Below are 21,133 nucleotides of genomic sequence, written 5' to 3' on the forward strand. Positions count from 1 at the left end.
TCACTCCATGTCTGTTTCCCCTCTCGCTCATAAAAATACATCACACACACACACACACAGGAATTGATTGAGTACTTATTATTATTATCAAAACAGATTTTCCTCAGGACGACAGAGGTAACAGAGGAGGTGAAGCGAGGACAACGGAGACTGTGAGGGTGTGTGTGTGGTTTCTCTGTGGACATTAATTAACCTCTTACCCTGATCAGAGACCTAACTAAACAACTGAGGGACACACGTGGAAACACACTCTTTATTGCTTTACTTTTGTAGACCTTCACTGACTCAAGTACCCTCATTCTCTAACCTGACCTAAAGCCGACACTAATTACTCCCCAATCAAAAGTCATTTGTTTGTTTTCTTTCCAACAAATATCCAGATGTTTAAAAGCAGGTTCAAATTCAGCCTGTGTTGCAGCTCTCTCTGCCCTTATTTCCTGTAATCTTTCGATCAACTCGCTAATATAAAGGCATAAAACATCCCAACAAATCAGATCAATTTAAACTTATTTTCACTCAGATTTTCTGCCCCCGTACTCAAAGATATCATTTATAATTGGAAGAAGACATCAATTACCTTAGTCTACCATGAAAATACTTTTTGTAATGAGCAAAACTTAGAAAAGGTTTAAGATAATAGAAAGGGAAGAACAATATGGAGGAAGGTGGGGAACAAATGAGCTTCTCATCATCTGATTATGTCTTTCAGATTTAGTTTCAAAAGCAAGTTGAACTAGAATGTTTTGTTGATGGTATTTAAAACATTTCTGGTAATATTTACAGCCTTTTTCTTTGAAGTGAAATGAGAAAAGATTATATTAAATACATACATTTACATTGTAAACTGATTCCTTGTCACAAATCCAATTAATTTGACCAACTGAAGTTTTTGATTATTTTCGTTCTTCCATTTTACAGGATGACAAAATATATGATATGTACTACAATTATAAAATCTCCAAATTGTATGATCAGTTCTTTACTTCTGTCCACTCAAACCAAACCGTCCTTCTAATAACCTTAAATAGAAGTAAGAATGCACACACACATACATACACACTCATTGGTTTGATACATAACAACGTGCTTAAACACAAAAAAAAAAATTACACACATCTGCAAGCTGTTAGGTTTAATCACATCGTGCAGCCGAGGCAGAATAACAGAGACCATACATTTTGATATTTTGGTGTGTTTTGTTTTTTTCATTATGTGATACAATAATGTTTGTTTCCGGTGTATTGTACAACTTAATACAATTAAGATAAATCAATCATCATTTTTTGGAAGCATCAATTCAGTGTGCGGTTGCCTTTTTCTCCTGAGATTGCTACTGATATCATGTTGGGATCTAACTTCAAGCACCAAGTTATATCTCAAAACATGAAAATATGGTGACAGTAAGTTTCCAGCAAGTTATCACATGCAGTGTGCGATCATTTCTAAAATGGTAATGACCACACAGGTAGATTTCAATGTGCTTGTGTTCATACCTGGTGTAAATGCCGTCCAGCATGCCCAGGCGGGCCTCAGAGGCAGGGACGTAGGAGCCCATCTGAGCCATAACACAGATCAGGGCCACCTGGCGGATGTAAGAGCTCTTACCCCCCATATTAGGACCAGTGATTATCATCGTTCTCCTGCCATCACCCTGTAGCAGAGGAGGAGAGGAGAAGAGAAGAGAGGAGAGGAGAGGAGGGGAGGGCAGAGGAGAGGAGGGGAGAGGAGAGGAGAGGAGGGGAGGGCGGAGGAGAGGAGAGGAGAGGAGAGGAGGGGAGGGCAGAGGAGAGGAGGGCGGAGGAGAGGAGAGGAGAGGAGGGGAGAGGAGAGGAGATGAGAACAGAACCGAGGAGAGGAGAGGAGAGGAGAGGAGGGGAGGAGAGGAGAGGAGAGGAGGGCAGAGGAGAGGAGAGGAGGGGAGAGGAGATGAGAACAGAACCGAGGAGAGTAGGGCAGAGGAGAGGAGAGGAGAGGAGAGGAGAGGAGAGGAGAGGAGAGGAGAGGAGAGGAGAGGAGGGGAGGGGAGGGGAGAGGAGAGGAGAACAGAACCGAGGAGAGGAGAGTAGGACGGAGGAGAGGAGAGGAGAGGAGAGGAATAATAACAGTGACAGAGACAGAATAAGATATTTGCATGCTGTCCTGCACAGCTGAGGAGGTGGGTGGATTGAAAGCTTGGCTTGTCTTCTCATTGGCTTGTGCTTCTGTTGCAAAATTAACCTACTCCCACTCCAGCACTGAGCGAGGAAGTGTGTGTGGTGCCATGCAAGTCTGTATGTGTGTGTGCATAGAGTGTATATGCTGTTACAACTTTGTTTCAGAACTGCTTCAATGAGTTAATGAGCAAACAAACGGCTTTGTGTGCGTGTGCGTGTGCGTGTGCGTGTGCGTGTACCTGTAGTTCGGTAAGGTTGGGCACATACTGGTTGTGCTCTCCCATCAGTAAGTCGATGACAGGATGTCGACCGTCCCTGATCATAATCCGACGCTGACCTTCACACATCTCTGGCCTGAACAGCGAGAACGTAACATACATTGATATAACTTTAAATAATATATACAAATAAAACGCATACATTAAAATAAACTTGTCTTTAGAAAGAAATAAAGCTAAAATGAGTGAAATATGCCGCCAATGAAACTTGTATTGATCTGCCAAAACACACACCAATACAATGCATCTGTCATAAACCTGTCATTGGCTCGTAATATTTGCCTAATGATCTATTGGCCAGGCTCTACTAACATATACTAAAACACAAACACACCAACACAAACACACACACTGAATGCCTGCTTTCCTTTAGGGAATATTTTGGGAAATACGCTGACCAACTTTCCAAGAGTTTTCCGCTTCCAGCCAAAACAATAGCTGGGCACATACTGTAACCCCTCTTTAAACTACAACATGTTGTTTTTGCACTTCACAGCTTTGCACAGAGCCAGGCTAGCTGTTCCCCCCCCCCCCCCCCGTTTCCAGTCTGCATGCTAAGCTAAACGGCTGCTGGCTTTAGCTTCGTATTTACCGTACAGACATGAGTAGAATTGATATTATCACCTAACTTTTGGCAAGAAAGAAAATAAGTGTATTTTGCAAAATGTTGAACTATTCCTTTGAAAACACATATTTACAAGCAGGAAAGGAGAAGAAATTAGTGAATGGCGATGATGTAAAGAGCAGCCGGGGGATAGAATGAATTAAATGTCCAAACACAGCAAAAAAGAAAGACTGCAGTACGAAGACATGGATATGTGTGTGTGTGTGTGTGTGTGTGTGTGTGTGTGTGTGTGTGTGTGTGTGTGTGTGTATGTGTGAGAGAGTGAGTGGGAGAGATGTTGGCGTTTTGGCTGAGCACGCTGCTGAGCCTGGTGCATACTCCCACACACAGCCTGTCTGAGACTATAGGACACGACACAGGACACCCACACACACACACACACACACACACACACACACACAATGTCCCACACACAAACACAAGCACACACAAAAGCACACACACACCAATATTTACAGTCGTCATGAGAGGACATCACCTGCAATAGTCCCCTTGTTTAGCCACCTCGGCCAATGAAAAGAGACAATCCATGGTTGCTAGGTGACTAATAGCTCTTTTCATGGTGTGATAGTGCTCCCCAAACTGACTGCAGAGAGAGAGAGAGGAAAGAGTTTTCAAGTGTAAATTAAGGTAAGTGCATACTGTGTTCTAAGCAGACAGCACTGACGATGCACTTGACCAAAACAGGATCATTCTGGCAGGCCTCTCTCTGAACCAGAGACTGACAAGTTTTTAGCAGTTTATCATTTCAGTTCATGATCAGCTGTTTGTCTGTGTGTGTGTGTGTGTGTGTGTGTGTGTGTGTGTGTGTGTGTGTGTGTGTGTGTGTGTGTGTGTGTGTGTGTGTCATACTCGAGAAAATTGGTCCACTCCTTCTGGCAGTCCAACAGCAGCTGCTCTCGGAGTTGCAGCAGCTTCTTGTAGTGCTCCACCAGGAAAGGAGAGTGATACCTGCCGACTGCCTTGGTGCTTCAGAAGAGAGGGGGAAGTGGAGGAGCAGCGCAAAGAATGTGTTCAGTAAATACGCCATGTCACATGAATCTTCCTTTATTTATTTTTTTAATGACATCATATACCGAGCTTCAACACATGCTGGGTCTGCAGCTGCTTTAGAACGACGCAACTTGTCAGTGGGTTAGGACCAGATCAACAATAGAATCATTGTTTTCCGTTTTAGTAATTTGATCATTGCCTGTAAAATGTAATTTCTAATTATTAAATGTTATATATATATATATATATATATATATATATATATATATATATATATATATATATATATATATATATATATATATATATATATATATATATATATATATATATATATATATATATATATCTCCCTGGTGTGTGTGTGATGCAACTGTGAGCTCACCTGCTGATTTTGACCCAGTCAGGTGGAACAGTGGACGACAGCGAGTTCTTCACCTCAATGAGAAACTGAGGGCAGAGGAGGAGGACGACTTTGATTAATGTGACAGGAGCAGATGGACAAAACAATGCGTCACTTTTGATTAAAACTGACACACACTGACACACACACACACACACACACTGACACACACACACACACTGACACACACACACACACACACACACACACACACACAACCTCCTGTCCAGAGACAGTCTTGTAGTCGAATGCTGGGACCTTCAGCATCAGCCGGATTTCTTTGCGGTGGTCTTGAATCTCGTTGATGACAGTCTGGATCTGCTCCCTTCTTTCCTGCAGCACCGGGAAGCCGGACAGATCTGAGAACAGTTCTGTCTTATTTCCCAACCTCCACAAACACAGAAACACAGAGTCCAAATGTGACAGCAGCTGGTAACAAATCATAGTACACATGTTTAGGACAGACACACAATACCGGAGAGTTCCTGAGACATAAAACAACAGCCTTCCTGTTCAGCAGTAAAAACTGGGGGGGATCACTAAAAAGATCCTTCTCTGTGGAGCACCATGTCAACTGTTGATCTTGCATGCAGCATTACCCACCACAGTATCTTTCGCCTAATTTTGTGGTAATTCCAGACTTATCACACCAGTGTTTAGCAATCCGACTGTATGCAATTAGCGATTAAATTGAATTTCTCCATCAACAGAGATTTATACATTTGAAATTTGAAATATCTTTAACAAACAATGGTTTCCAAATGTGCATGTGTATATATGGTGGATCTTGGGTTTATGTGCATGTAAAAATATGCTAAATAAAGTCTTGACAAATGCTGACAAGACAATATTCTGTATTATTCTAAGTCCTCCACTGATCCGCTGATACAATTTGCCATTTAATTGAGCAACAAAACCCTAATTAAGTTAAATAATCGGGCCACTCATCAAGCAAAAATGCCAAACAATGGCTTGTTTTGGCTCTCAAAATGTGACTTGCTGCTTTTCTCTGTTTTATATCATTGCAAATAGACAGACAGTATGAGAAAAATATTATTTTCTAAATTAAAGCTTGTAAACATGTTCTAGTAGAAACCCTAAATACAAGTATGAACCTGAAAAATGAGCATAATGTGTCCTTTAAGTAAATCAGACTCCAGTGAGTGTATACAACAAACCCATTTAAATGATAACGTCTTATGAACAATATTGATCACTCAGACAAAATCTTAAGACTTTCACATTCTGATCAGTCACCTATAAGGCTTTGTTCAACACCAGTGAGAAAACTGCTTTAACAATGAATCACTACTGAATGAACGTGTTTGTACTAATTGCCATTGATTTTCTGGAGATACTGTATCTGTGTTCTAATTTGTTTTAGGTACTTTTTTTGTATTGCTTCTCATGCAAAATTCTCAGTCCCTCCTCTTTCACCTTCAAAGACTTCTTTTCATGCTGCTGGATACTCACTTGGCAGCCTTTTCATCAAGCACCTTGAGGTGGCTGTGTGCTGGAGCCAGCAGGTCAGGAGTGTCCAGCAAGAGGCCGCGGAGAAGCGCAGAGCTGATCTGTGACTGGATAGCTGGGAGCAAGGCCTGCAGTTCAAGCCCCAGGCGAGAAAGACCACTGCTAATGAGGTAAAACTCCTGCGTGGAAGACTGGAACACACAAAGACATGCAGAATATTAGATGGTTGAGCAATCTGTGATTAGGGTACTAAGGGAAGTTGTAATTGATTAGAACATAATGAAACAAAAATAGGAAATACTGTCTTTATTCTCCACAAAAATGCAACTTATTTTTCCGTGTTCCTTTGTGTGTGTGTTGTGTGTGTGTGTGTGTTGTGTTGTGTTACTGGGGGATTCTGTAAGCCAGAAAGATTAGATCACTAAATCTAGTCAGCGCTGGGTATGGCAGCAAAGCTTAAAGAGCGATACACCCCTCTACGCCCGTCAGTGCTTCTTCACAACATTAGATTTCTCGCTGAGGAGATATTCGCTGAATTTGACAAAAAGTGTATTGGATTAGAAGCGCAGACTGCACCTTTATATAAGGTGATGAAAAAAGGCTACAAATAATCTATGTTATTTTGTGTATATTTCAGCTCTTGAAGTAATATAGCTGTCTATATTCTAAAACATAGCAGTTTTTCTTTTATGTTTCTTTAACATCAATGTTGCAGCTATAAACACAAAACCTGTAAACATTTACAATGAAATCAAGTTAATGATTTATCAATGCTCTGCATGGATACACCTCAGAAGAGAGCCGATATTGTAGATTATATTGACTTCAAATTGCCATTAGTGATGTCACAGTATAGTACCATGTCATGAAAGGTTAATGAGAGTCACACTGACAGCAGTTTATGGCATTAATCACATGCTGCAGTTTTAATGTTCCCTCATGTCAGCAGCTCCTGTGATGCTCTTTTATGAACCCAAACAGACTGGAGACCATGAGCATGCCCTCCCTCCCATTATGTCAATGAAGCCATAGAGACACAGACCATTACACAAAGACACATTTATCTACAGATGGGCAAAGTGACAATTAAGGCCCCTGTGTGTGTCGTATGAGTGTGTGTCAGTGACGTTTGATCGTTTTATTTTAGCAATATATGACGAAGGCAGAAAGTTGAACATGAGCTCAAACCAGAGCGCCTCTCTAATTTCTGTTCAACACACACACAGAGATACAGACACAGACATACAGAGACACACATACACACAGACACATACACACACACACACACACACACACAAAAACACACAGAGATACAGACACAGACACACGCACACGCACACACACACACACAAACAAACAGGTGGGATGAAGCCTTCTGACATTTCAAAAATGAGTCCGATGGGAAATGAGATTGTTTCAGACAATCAGGTAAGTGCCACTGAGGGGACTGCTCCCTGTTGTTAATCAAGAAGCATGCCATAAAAAAGACAGAGAGAAAAACAAGGTGACAGAAACAGAGAGAGAGGAAATTGTGTTCGTTTTCATTTTATGCATAACGGCAAGAAAAAGGAGGTCTGCTGTTTTTACTGCCTTTGTCAGATTTTTGTAGTTTTCACAATGTTTTTCTGTCACTACGCCCACAGATCTCATCTTAAGATGGCAAATAAATTGTTATCATGACTGACAGGAATGATTATCAGTTGTAAAAAAATAACTTGATATTATCCAAGGTGCAAGAGATGCGTGTTTTTTATTGCGTTTTTACCTTTTTGTGGTATATGCTGCAGATGCCTCTTTCCAGGTCGGGCAAATGTGACAGCAGGGATTTGATAGAATTTAAAGTGAGAGAGTGCGACAGCAGGATCTCCTGCACAGCATCCTGCCTCTCTGAGAGAGACCTGTTGATGAAAGAAAAGGACAAGGGGGAGAGGAAGGAAAGACAGAAAACCAGAAAGTAGATAGTAATGACGGAAGTAAAAGAGACAAAGATATCAAAATGTTCAATCTCAGTTATCAGCAAAATACATTTTCTTATTTGGGGAGCTGAATTGGACTTGATTGAAAGGCACTGCACATTTTGAACTTGGAGCAATTAACTGCCACGGATGAGCTTATTCATAAATTCTGTGATGTGCTGAGATTTATTAATACCCTGAACGACTTAAAGCCAACCAGCTATAAAAAGGAAGTGATTACAGTGTTATCTACTGTGTAATAAGTTCAATTTCTTTAGTTTGTGATATTCTTTCCATTAGTTTACAGTATCTGTAGGGTGTCCTTTCTGGTGACAGATTCAATGTGTATTACTGGAGTATCAAGATGCGTTTATTGGTTTGAAAAATGTCACAAAAATAGAATACCGTAGGCAGCACTTTAGTATTTTTTAAGATCAGAGTATAAAGTGCTAGAAATCTGTAAACTGCTGACACGTGTCTAAATTACACAAACCTGTGAAGATACATTATATTAAAGACACAGAGTACACATTTATTTTGTGAACATTAACATCTGGGAAAAATAGAATGAAAAAAGCAGATAAATCCAAGCTTAGTTATGTAATGAAAAGGACAACAAACTCACACTCAAACATGTGTGTGTGTGTGTGTGTGTGTGTGTGTGTGTGTGTGTGTGTGTGTGTGTGTGTGTGTGTGTGTGTGTCATGTGCTGCTGCCCTGTGTGTCTTGGAATTAATGTGCCTGCGTGTAATCTGGGTTTTATTGATGTTGAAATTTTGAAGGGGAGCTATCTGTATAATCTGAGAGCAGTGCCCAATCTACAGCTATAATCCCTGCACTGTGGGAGGGAGGGAGCTACACACACACACACACAAAAACAGAAAATACTCACAATATATGGATAATAAAATGACGCTGCAGAGAAGAAAAGTGGAATGGCACTACAATAATATAACTAAGAGGTTGTTTGTAGCAGAGTGTTGTGAGTCAGTGCATTATATTTAAAGAGGTCACTACCAGAACACTTTGTATGTGTTTTCTCAGAGCAGTTGTTCCTCTTTTCAGAAACACTGCTCTGGTGGGTGAAAAGTGTTCACATTATGGGCATCGTCTTACATCCTGACTTATTTATGTGTGACATGAATTTCAGCGATGGTAAACAGAATATTGCTGCATTCATGTCATATCAAAAGGATCATATTAACCATAATAATAAAGACTGGGAAATCTCATTTTTCTCAAAACGCAGATATATCCGACTTGGAGCTCAATAAGTGTAAGTGAAGCATAAATGGACATTTTGATCCTTCATATTAACCAAAATCTGCTGTTGCAGGTTTTTAAACCCACATTTAATGGATATAATAGATACAATGTTATATTGTCAATACACCAGGGCTGTGGATTGGCGAGAATATGGCGATACAGTACGTATCATGATACAGGGGTTACAATACAATACAATGCAATATACTGCGATACTGTCAGCGAGGCGATACATTGCAATTTTTAGAATAACATTTTAGGAAAACTGTCATACTATAAATAACAGACTGCCATATGCATTCCTCACAGTCCCTGTAACATCATAGTGCAAACTGAGTCACAAATCTCTGCACGTAAACTATTTATTATAAATTGATCGTGTTTTTGAGTATCACAAAACATAAAACAATAACATAATATTGCGATACTTTAGTGCGTCGATATTTTCTTACACTGTGAAGCTGAAGGACTAGACGAGGGAAAGAAGTGGGATCAGAACAGTTGAGCAGTGACAGTCGTGCTTCATCAGAGGTCAGAGGATATCCTGTACTTACTGCGGGTCTGTGAGGGGCTGGCTCACCCACTTCCTCATCAGTCTCTTCCCAAACGGAGTGCGAGTGTGGTCCAACACCCACAACAGACTGCCCTTCACCCCACCATCTGTCTGCGACACACACACAGTTTACATGTACAGCATTTGAATGTGCAAAATCACAGGAAGGAATATATGTATATATGAAATAAAAATAAGCAGGTGATGGAAGCTGTTAAATAATGTTTGGATTAATTCCCATCTATTATTATTCAAACCTTAGAGTCTATACATAGTTTGATCCTAGACTATCCTTTTCATGTTAGAGGATATCTAAGTAGGCCTTAGGTCAAACATCTTGAGTGTTTCTTTTTCTGGTCAGGTCATCTCTCTAAAACATAAAGCTCGTCTTTTAGCGGAGCTGACGGCCCACAGCTGCAAGATCAGAGTTAAGATGGGCCCAGTGTGTTCAGACTGGCGAGGTCTGGGAGATGCTATGGCTGTCTTACTTAGAATGTGTTTGAGGAGCCATTACCTTGATGATCCATCTTTAGGTAAACGATTGATGGAATACCTTGTTTAGGTTTAAATATCAAGGGAGAGCGGCCAGTTGGCCGAATTGATGGTTCCAGACAATGTGATTCGCTTGCACTGTTCGCCATCTGTTCTCCTTGTACAAGAACTAACAAACGTTCAGCGTAAGACATCACGTGAGTCTCCTGCAGCTTCTTTGGTTTCCAGTACTCTGCTCATTAAGATGTTCCTTCACAGAAGCCACAAGTAGTCAGGTGAGGAGGTTTGAACTGAGCTTGAACTCCATGTGTGACAAACATGCCACGGCAGCGGAGTCGTGCTGAACTTTTGAGCCATCACCCACGCAAGCCTGAGTAGTCACTGAACATTTTCTTGTGATCAGAGAAATGACAATTTAACTCACCCATTAAATCTTTACAGTCCAGTGTGCAAGCACAACGACAAACTGATTTATTTAGTAGTACAGACATCATCTGGACAGTCTTGACATATACAAAAGAATTTGCACTGGAAGGTGTCCATCTACCTGGTAAGCTGCATGACATTTCTAGCTGGGCAACTGTCAACACTTGACAAAATGGAAAACTCATCCGGTCTTCTCCCCAGGTTTTTCTTCTTTCTTGTTTTACTGAGATGAATGTTGCAAACATCATGTTCAAGCTTCTTAATTACTACAACTCTACAGCAAGTGATTACTGACATGCACCTATGTTCAGCAGTCTCCCTCTGCCTTGCTCTAGTCAGAGCAGAAGACTTGACACAATTCAGACTTAAGTCATTGCTTACACACTTGTGTGGCTCATTGTGTCAAAACTCTACACACAACCCAAATAAGACACAGCACTTTGAGATAAACATCTCACTTCTGTGTCAAAATGAAACTCTGCAATCAAAACCTAGCAGTTCTTTCAAAGCAGCAACAATAAACTGACATTGTTTGTTGTTTTTACAACAAAACAAAAGTAGAATTACAGTACAGTGATCAATACAATATGTTACTGTAAACTCAAGAAACAAAAATAATTACAGTCAAGTTTCAGTGCATAAAAAGCTTTGCAAGGGATTGTAAGGGATGAGGTGGATGGTTTATGGATCCTGCCTTCTGTTAGGGGCTGGCTACATCACCTCATCCACATTACAAGCAATGTCATCTCGAGCAAGGCAACGGGGGAAAAAAAAAAAAAAAAAAAATCGCCTTGCATGCCGTGTCCAACCCTGCACTGAGCCCACCTCAATGCCCCCCTTACTCCTCACTCTCTTCCTCTTACTGCCTCCGTGTTTGATACGTTTTTAAGAAAGAATGTTAATTTGTAGCGCTAAGACTCAGACTGATTGGTGTTTAATTAGTGGTACAGGTGTTTAAATGTGTTTGTGTGTGTCCGTGAGTGCGTGCGTGGTGGGGCGCCAGAGAAAAACGACAATGCTAACATTCGGATGTTTAGCAGATATAACGTTGACATGTTATCATTTCAGTATAGCGTGTTAGCATGCTAACATCTGCTCATTAGCCCTAAACACAAAGTACTGCTGAGGCTGATGGGAATGTCAACCAACCAATAGTTGTTGAGATATTTTACTCAAAACCACAAATGTCAATCTCATGATGGTTAAAAGAAAATGTTCAAATGTTATGATCAGTATTGAGAGACCTTAACATGAATTCCCTTTGCACACTTGAGACTTGACTTAAGATTGGAAACAGTCCTGGCTCTAGCAAATGTAATTTAAAAAACAGACCCCGCCCCTCCATTAGCCGGCTGAGATGTGCTTTTACCTGATTGTTGAGGATCTCCAGGTTCCTGAGGGTGGCGGCACTGAGGATCATACCGTCCGACTCACGGGACAGAGGCCGGAATGAGCTGTGTCAAGCACAAAATCATATTAAAATACAGCTGCATGATCAATGTATTGATTAGGAAAAGTGTGATGACTGGAATGATGAAAAGGTCTTTCTATAACTCAAATCAAAGCAAATCTTTTCCAGGCTTGTAAATGTTGGAGTTCCCATCAAAGTCATTATAGGGATAAATAAGGGGCTAAAGGCGACATTTTAAATTAGGTCTGAAATCAGTTTCTAAATGCATTGTGAAAATAAAGTGTTAAATGTTGAATAAATGTCTTGTCAAAGTCTTGTTTTGTTTTGTTCAAGCAAAAGTCCAAAATTCAAAGAGATTCAGTTTATAATGATATATAACAAAGAAAGCTGCAAAGTCTCATGAAGAAGTTGTAACCATTTGGCATTTTTTCACTATGCTTGAAAAATTCCGAACGATAAATGGATTATGACGATCGACTAATCATTTAATTGTATAATCATTTCACCCAGGATTTCAATGACCAGTGGGAACACTGGATAATTATGCTTGCAGCCTGTGTTGCTAAGTGTGCGTGTACCTTTCACTCCTAAGAACTCTTTCTAAGTTGAATTCTTGGAGGTACTGGATGAGTGGCCCTAGACAGCAGATCACTGGGCTCTCCAAGGATGCTACGCTCGACAGTGAGCGAGAGCCTGGAGGACACACAAACACAAACATGCCACCTATTCACAAATAAAACACAGCCATGAGTCACAGGCTCACTCCTCACACATATCCAGTGGGTTACAGCTGAATGGCTGTCCTGGTCTCAATGAGAGTATGTGAGTAACTGAAGGGATATAGAGTAAGAGACTGAAAAGAAAAAAGGCTCACAGAGGCACAAACAAACACACCTTTCTCCTGGGAGTGGCAGTAGAACTCGGTGGCTGTGTTCATTGCAGAGGCAAACTCAAACTGAGCGCTGTCCCTCGTCTCAACTCTCACTCGGTCATCAGCCTGAGCGCTGGAGGGGAACAACATGACAGCATTGATTCAAGTGGTGCTTGTGACTGTGCGGACAGACAAATGAAGGAAACGTGGCATCCACTATCTGATCATATTCCTGTCTGTGAGAAAGATTTGACACAGTGGCAGTCCATGTTCCAGCCGTCTTTTTGTTCAACTAGACTCTAAGGACACGCTCGTACACACACACAATTTCCCTGCATCTCCCCGTCTCTCCATTCACTCGCTTGGCGTTGCTGCTTTCAAGGACTCAGTTGCTTTGTCCGCTCTGTTGTTGCCAGGGCAACCAAGGCAAACACGTGGCTTTGGATGCAGTGCTAGAGCATTTTCTTTCTTCCGCTTCCTAATGCTCTCACACACACACACACACACACACACACACACACACACACACACACAGTGGTGCAGTGTAGCATTCTGCAAAACCCTGGCAGGACCAAGCAGTAAACCTGTGTTCAGGAAATGTTTCAGTTTGAGGTTCACAACTACAAATCTTGTTCAGGAAACTATGCAAACAACGGACCAGAGGTTTAAGTTCTGCTCATGAATCTGGTTAAGAATTAGTTAACCTTAATATACAATTACAAAAAACATATGCTCAGCTCTTCTGGTAAGTAGCGTGCAGATATTGTAGTTTTGATTGCATTACACCCCAATACAATGAAGGTGAATGTTTTTTTTGGTGCTCACAGCAATTATATTTCATCGACAGCCATGGGATCCGGCCGTGGAACGGTATCCAAGTCAATTCTATTTATATAGCGCCAATACATAACAGAAGTTATCTCAAGACATTTTTTATTCAAACGTAGGTCTAGACCAGGGGTTCTCAACGGGACCGGCAGCGCCCCCCAGGGGGCGTTCAGAGGGGGCGCTGGAAGCAATAATTTAGAAAGGGGGGCGTTCACGTGTCTTTGGGGGGCGTTTATGTGTACGGCCTGCGAGGTAATTCATAAGCACACAAGAAAATCTACTCTAAAAAAATGAATCCAAATCTAGTCAGATATAGAATAAAACCAGCGACTGACTGTTTCTCCTGGCCAAGGTCAGGGTCCTTGAACACAACACGAGCGGAACGTGTCATCACGTGGTCACGTCATGTCAAAAAACCTCAATATTAAACTGTCATTGACATCAGTGAACGCAGCATGGCGAGTTATGTGGATGCGGAATGTTCCAGGAGAAATGGACGAACGATTATTTCTTTGTGGAAGAAAAATGCCAGTGTGCGTAGTTTGTGTGGACGCGCTTGCGGTCATGAAAAAGGCTCTCAAGCTGAATTACAGCACGAAACATGGCAAACTGCACGAGCTGAAAGGACGAGTGCGTTTGGATAAAGTTAACATTGCGTGTCTCTGGTCAAGAGACGAGCTTCACTCTGGCTGCTCGTAGTAGCAGAGCTAACGTCAGCAGAGCTAACGTCTGCATCACTGCTGCGGATTCAGGCTGTGTGCCTTTTAAAATAAGTTTATTTATTAAAAGAGCACATGTTCAATGTGAAAAGTGAGTTGTGATTTGGCGCTATACATTTATATAAAATAAAACACGGGGTTCCGTTGGGGGGGGGGGGGGGGGGGGGTAGCACCTCAGACTTGTTCCTTTGTGCTCGTTTATCGTTGGATCACTTAAGAGTGCAAATTGTTTCACATTACTGAGGCTGCTGTGTTTAACACCGGTTACAGTTTGAATGTCTGTCCCTGATTGGCTGCAGTCTATGACACTGATTAAAGTTTGACTCTCAAACCTCTTACCGTTGCATTTGTTTACTTTGTTTGCTCCTTGGGTACATGGTGTATCAGGGCAATTGAAGGTAAAAACAACAAAATATTTGTTTAATATAATATTTCAATCTCAAACTTCAATCTCAGAGAATTTGAGTTTTTATAATAACATAATACAACAGCCTAACAATAAGAAAAATATTATAATTGAAATACCAAATTAATATAATCAATATGTAATATAAATTATAAATATAAACAGAATAATAATCAACATTAAAATTCAGGGGAGACAAACAGGAAGCCTACATTTTATTTGATGGGGGGGGTAAGAGACCTGGATAATGGATAGGCCCAAAAAAGGTTGAGAACCACTGGTCTAGACCGTACTCTTAAATTTACAGAGACTCAACATAGCCTTCTCCCAGGAGCAAGCAGTGCGACCGTGTCAAGGAGAAACTCCTCTTCACAGGAAGAAAGTACTGATGCACAACAGTGTTTTGAATTCAATGCAAATGTCAGCAAGCTAACATGCTCACAATGACGATGCTAACATGATGATGTTTAGCGGGCATAATATTTGCTATGTTCACTATTTTGGTTGAGCTTGTTAGCATGCTAACATGTTCTAATTAGCACTAAACATCAAGTACAGCTGTATCAGATGGGAATATTAGTTTTGAAGAATAAATCTAAACTGTTGTACATAATGACATTTTGACCGGATGATGGCTCTAGGTAAGAATCACCAACGTGATTAGGATACATCCTCTGGGGACCATGAATGTAGGCACAAAATGTCATCGTGATTAAAGCAATAATTGTTGAGGTACTTCAGCCTGTACCAAAGCGGTGGACCGACCGACATTGCCATCCGTAGAGCATCTCCCGTTCCCAAACACATGCTGTTTCTGGAAGGAAATGTGGAACCATCTCCACCGCTAGACACCACTAAAGATAAGTGAGATGTTTCCTTTTATTACTGGGTTTAGTACGGTACTGCAGACGTGAAGGGGTGGGTGCGTCACATTGAGCGATGAGTTTTGTTTGTTTTTCTTCAAATGTTTAGAGCACTAGTGATGGTGATAATCAATCAAAAGCTGGGATGTTTAAAGGTCAAGGCAGAGATGTTGCGACCCGGAGAGCAGAGGTTAATGTGCACAACAGATTAAGGTGCTCGATTAGTATCTATTGCTGTAGGGTAAACACAAAGCACAGAGTGTGGCCTTTAAATCCCCCCACACAAACACAAATCATTTGTGCGTGCGTGCGGTTCCATCCTGATGCATGACTACGGTCTAACTACATACCGGGGATGTAATATTATCTATCAAGAGTGTCAGTCATCGACTTAAAATCCTTGAAAGAGCGAGAACATTTGTGTCGACAGCATCATTCAGTGAGCTTTTCAGTCGCTTTAATCCACGTCACTGCTCTGATCCTGACTCATGACTCCAGGCTGTGGATGAGTAAAGTAATACTGCAGCCAGCTACTACCAACCTCCCAGGGACTCATTACCTGCCACACCATGGACACACATACATCCCGTTGCCAGGGGGCCTGTCTCGTCAGCCCACCCCAGGGACACAAAAATCCCCCGTTTTAAATGCTCACCTGGGTGGCTCTTTGCTTTAGTGTTTTTCTAATGGGTTGAAGTGATATCACTGTAATGTGTCAAAAGTGTCAATGAAACGTCTTTTTCACAATCATTTATGGATTTCAAGTGTCATTCTTTTCAGTCTGATGAATCTGATGAATGATTGAGGAAAAGAATCAATCACATACAAATAAAAATATCCTGGGAGGTCGGCAGGAGTAGCGATTTGTTACGGGCCAGTTTGAATATAAATGTGATGAATTTTCCGTCTGCGCTGAACAGACAAAGCTGCCCTGTATTTGTATGATACAGGCTGCAAATTGAGAAGAGTCTTGTCTCTGATGAGCACAATGCTAGAGAGCAGCGCTGTTCAAACACAATAATTGGACTGGCCTTTACAGGCCCATCTCCGCTATAATCACTCAACACGTACGGTGGAAAAAAGGAGGGGGAGAGAGAAAGAAAGAAAGAGAGGAATGAATACAAATGAACCACATTTTCTAGAATTGCATTTAAACAGAGACGGGGGAAAATCAAAGAAAGCCACTGGAATAAGAAGAAAAAAGGTGATGATGAGAAATGTGCATAATCAGGAGTCAAAGACAAAAAGAGGCAGAAAGCAGCAGACAGCCCTCTCATTTATCCAACTTCTAATGTAATCCACCCCACTCCCTTCCACTACCTCGTTTCATTTTCAGAACATAATGCAATCACAGGCAGCCTCCAGAGGAACAGAGGAAGCTGGTGTGAACATGCTGGGTGCAGATTGTCAGCAAAGATGATCTGAATGGCGGCACGATGAGAGGCAACAAGCTTCTGGAATTCATCAGCTCAACAGTCACTGTCGATGGCCGTGTTAGTCAGCCGATAAACAAAGACAAAATGTTTAGCTCGGTTTAATCTCGTGGTTCACACAGGAGCCTGCGTGAGTTAAATGGAAGTCTCGGTTGTAGCAACATGAAAGCAACTCCCTGTTGTACCTCGTGTGCGTATGCTGAGTTTATCACTGGAAAGATTTGACTGCTGCCAAATATCTGTAACCATTTGAACCGACTGTGTTACGTTGAAAGTGAATATTCAGCTATGTGCTGAATGAAAGCAGAGTGAAGTGTTAAACAAAGTGTTTTTTATATCAACGGATTGCAATAATGTAAACACACAAAGGCAAACCTAAGACATAACAGAACATAAATTCATGCCAAAAGATGCTGCTGTTATTTCTCAGAAACATATCAATTAAAAAAATTAATTGTACACAAATTAAACACTATTAAACTGGTATTTTGTGTGATTTCTAAAATTAATCACATAATAATAATAATAATAATAATAATAATAATAATAATAATAATAATAATAATAATAATAATAATAATAATAATAATAATAATAATAATAGTGAACACAGCTTTGACATGGTCCATCCATCCATCCATCCATCGTCTACCGCTTATCCGGGATCGGTTCGCGGGGGCAGCAGCTCCAGTAAGGAACCCCAATCTTCCCTTCTCCGGGCCACATCCTCCAGCTCCGACTGGGGGATCCTGAGGCGTTCCCAGGCCAGTGAGGAGATATAATCTCTCCACCGAGTCCTGGGTCTTCCCCGGGGTCTCCTCCCAGCTGGACGTGCCTGGAACACCTCCCTAGGGAGGCGCCCAGGTGGCATCCGTACTAGATGCCCGAACCACCTCAACTGGCTCCTTTCAACGTAAAGGAGCAGCGGCTCTACTCCGAGTCTCTCACGGATGGCTGAGCTTCTCACCCTATCTCTAAGGGAGACGCCAGCCACCCGTCTGAGAAAACCCATTTCGGCCGCTTGTACCCGTGGTCTCGTTCTTTCGGTCATGACCCAGCCTTCATGACCATAGGTGAGGGTAGGAACGAAGATCGACCGGTAGATTGAGAGCTTTGCCTTCTGGCTCAGCTCTCTTTTCGTCACAACGGTGCGGTAAAGTGACTGTAATACCGCCCCCGCTGCTCCGATTCTCCGGCCAATCTCTCGCTCCATTGTCCCCTCACTCGCGAACAAGACCTCGAGGTACTTGAACTCCTTCACTTGGGGTAATGGCTCATTCCCTACCCGGAGTAGGCAATCCACCGGTTTCCTGCTGAGAGCCATGGCCTCAGATTTGGAGGTGCTGATCCTCATCCCAACCGCTGCACACTCGGCTGCGAACCGATCCAGTGACTGTTGAAGGTCACAGACCGATGATGCCATAAGGACCACATCATCTGCAAAGAGCAGCGATGAGATCCTCAGGTCACCGAACTGCAACCCCTCTCCTCCACGACTACGCCTCGATATCCTATCCATGAAAATCACGAACAGGATTGGTGATAAAACGCAGCCCTGGCGGAGGCCAACATTCACTGGAAACGAGTCCGACTTACTGCCGAGTATCTGGACACAACTCTCGCTTTGAGCGTACAGGGATTGGATGGCCCTCAGAAGTGACCCCCTCACCCCATACTCCCGCAGCACCTCCCACAGTATCACCCGGGGGACCCGGTCATACGCCTTCTCCAGATCCACAAAACACATGTAGACCGGATGGGCGTACTCCCAGGCCCCCTCCAGGATCCTTGCAAGAGTAAAGAGTTGGTCTGTTGTTCCACGACCAGGACGGAATCCACATATTATTGTTATATTTTTTTATAAAATCGATTTTCGAAAGTTGTGAATCGATTCAGAATCTCAGAAGATAAGAATCTCTTAAGGTAAGGTAACTTTTACCTTTTTTTTACTTTACTCCTTTGAAAATTTGCCCGTCTGCTTCCCGGCAGGCTACCTGAGGATGGTGCTGCGTGCACATTGAAATCATAACGTGAGAAAGAAAGTCATTTTCTCTCAATGAAAGGCGCAGTCTTCTCAAAGCTTATGACAAACTGCCATAAATGACCCAACAAGATGCAGCAGAGAAACTTCCTCAGGCTACTTTGTGTAGTCTACATAAAACGAATGCACACAGAGAAAGCACATGTGGCTGAAGTGGTTTGATAACGCCTGGTCACATAATGCCCCCTTAAAGTGAAACTCCCCAATGGGCCCTGCGCCACTGCTGCACGGGCAGCACATGTAGATGAACGGCGCCCGGAGCTCCTCACTCCCCTGCCAGCAAAAGGACATCTGCATCTGCACCCTTAATGAGGGATCATCGCTCTATATTCATGTAATAAATATGCAAATGTCAATTAGAAGGTAATCTGCATGAGAAATAAAGAAAAACTAAAATAATTATCACCTTTAAAAATCTATTTGACCCAGTCAGACGTAAACACTATAAGCGGTTTCCACTGTATTTACACCTAAAATGTTTACTTTATCCAAACATATTCACTAGTATGGAAGTATTTTTCAATGCATATGTTGATAATATTAGTCTGAATACTTCTTCCATCACTTCTCTGGGTAATAGCATTCACTAACTAAATATTGTACAGTAAATGTTATGTACTGTTGATTGGAAAAACTAGGTTACATTTTATACCCATACTGTATATATCAAAGGTTTGCGCCATGGGACTTCCCAGCGGCTGTAGTTTGGGAAAATAGCGATGGACTTTATTTCTTTGGCCCCGAGTTAAAAGTTCTAAAGCCTCACAAAACATGTATCGACACTAGAGCCTGCTGGAGCCTCCAGGGCCACCAGCCAACCTTTGGTAACCTTTCAACATTTATAACTGCTTTACACATTTGACCAAGAAAATAAGTTTGAAACATCACCTTACAAATATCTGTCTTTGTAAAACAAGTATCATAAAAACATCAGATTTGGGGGAAAGTCACTATGAACTTATATAATAAATAAACCTTGCTTGTTAGACCCTGTTTAGCTCTCCAGCCGTCACATAACCGCATTGATTTCCTCATTCAGCCCAGAGTCTAGCTGCCAGTGGACAATACTTCAGAATGAAGCAGACTAAACTCTCAAACACACACAATCACTTTTGTAAGCACACAGAGAACATACTGTCATGTAGTAAATTGGTACAGACTGCCCTCTAGTGCCCTGACAGCAGATTACCTGGCATTAGCGATGCTCTGCAGGAGTCTGTGGGTTTGTTCTGAGAGGTCAGAGGGCACCAGGATCTCCACAGGGTTGATCTTTAAGACACGACCCTCCAGCTCAGACCGAGACTGACCATCAGGAAAACAGTCGAGTAACACGTCTCCTGTGCTGGGCTGGACCGCCTGCAAACACAAACACATGCATAAAATGTTTACACACTTATGTCAAAGACGTACAGCTTGTACTCAAAGTTTACTTTGTTGTAGCTGCACCACAAAAAGATAAATTAGGTAATTAAGAGGGAAATAAGATTAACATGCAATGAAATAATGTTGCTGCCTTAAACTAAGACAAATGAACAACTGTAATAAACAAGAAACAAGAGTCATGTTTTCTTTACAACCAGCTGTGACCAGCGTTAACTTGTATTTAATTACTCTAACATCACTTTAGTTTTCCATATCAGTGCTGGGTGAGAGAAAGAATTACATTAAGATACTCTTTATGGATAAAATAGGAAAATAGGAATATCTGTTTTTGGCTAATCTAGTGGATGCAAGGGAAGGGATATAATTTCATCAAAGTCATTTAAAAGACTAAAGATGTTAAGGGGAGATTTCATTTGGTATGAAAGTCAAAAGAATCTCTGGCTGCCGACAATGTTTTATTGTCTCACGGTTAGGGCTGCCGATACGGCCCAAATCCTCTATCCCAATATAGTTAATTTCATATCTCGATACACGATATTTATCACGATATAGCTGTTTTCTGAA

At 41.7% G+C, this 21,133-nt stretch overlaps 1 protein-coding gene across 1 annotated transcript in view; it reads right to left on the bottom strand.

Moving 5' to 3' along the window:
- Positions 1-21,133, bottom strand: part of msh3 (mutS homolog 3 (E. coli)) — a 42,870-nt gene that overhangs the window by 15,130 nt on the left and 6,607 nt on the right. The window contains exons 8-20 of the mRNA XM_029438786.1: positions 20,376-20,542; positions 12,920-13,029; positions 12,604-12,718; positions 11,984-12,068; positions 9,698-9,807; positions 7,688-7,820; positions 5,926-6,113; positions 4,672-4,840; positions 4,435-4,499; positions 3,909-4,025; positions 3,535-3,642; positions 2,393-2,507; positions 1,494-1,651 (exon numbers count right to left, since the gene is read on the bottom strand). Coding sequence (XP_029294646.1) covers positions 1,494-1,651; positions 2,393-2,507; positions 3,535-3,642; positions 3,909-4,025; positions 4,435-4,499; positions 4,672-4,840; positions 5,926-6,113; positions 7,688-7,820; positions 9,698-9,807; positions 11,984-12,068; positions 12,604-12,718; positions 12,920-13,029; positions 20,376-20,542 — 1,640 coding nt within the window. The remainder of the gene's footprint in view (positions 1-1,493; positions 1,652-2,392; positions 2,508-3,534; positions 3,643-3,908; positions 4,026-4,434; positions 4,500-4,671; positions 4,841-5,925; positions 6,114-7,687; positions 7,821-9,697; positions 9,808-11,983; positions 12,069-12,603; positions 12,719-12,919; positions 13,030-20,375; positions 20,543-21,133) is intronic.

This window comes from Cottoperca gobio, chromosome 9 (assembly GCF_900634415.1).
Source record: "Cottoperca gobio chromosome 9, fCotGob3.1, whole genome shotgun sequence".
In the NCBI taxonomy this organism is placed as follows: domain Eukaryota; kingdom Metazoa; phylum Chordata; class Actinopteri; order Perciformes; family Bovichtidae; genus Cottoperca; species Cottoperca gobio.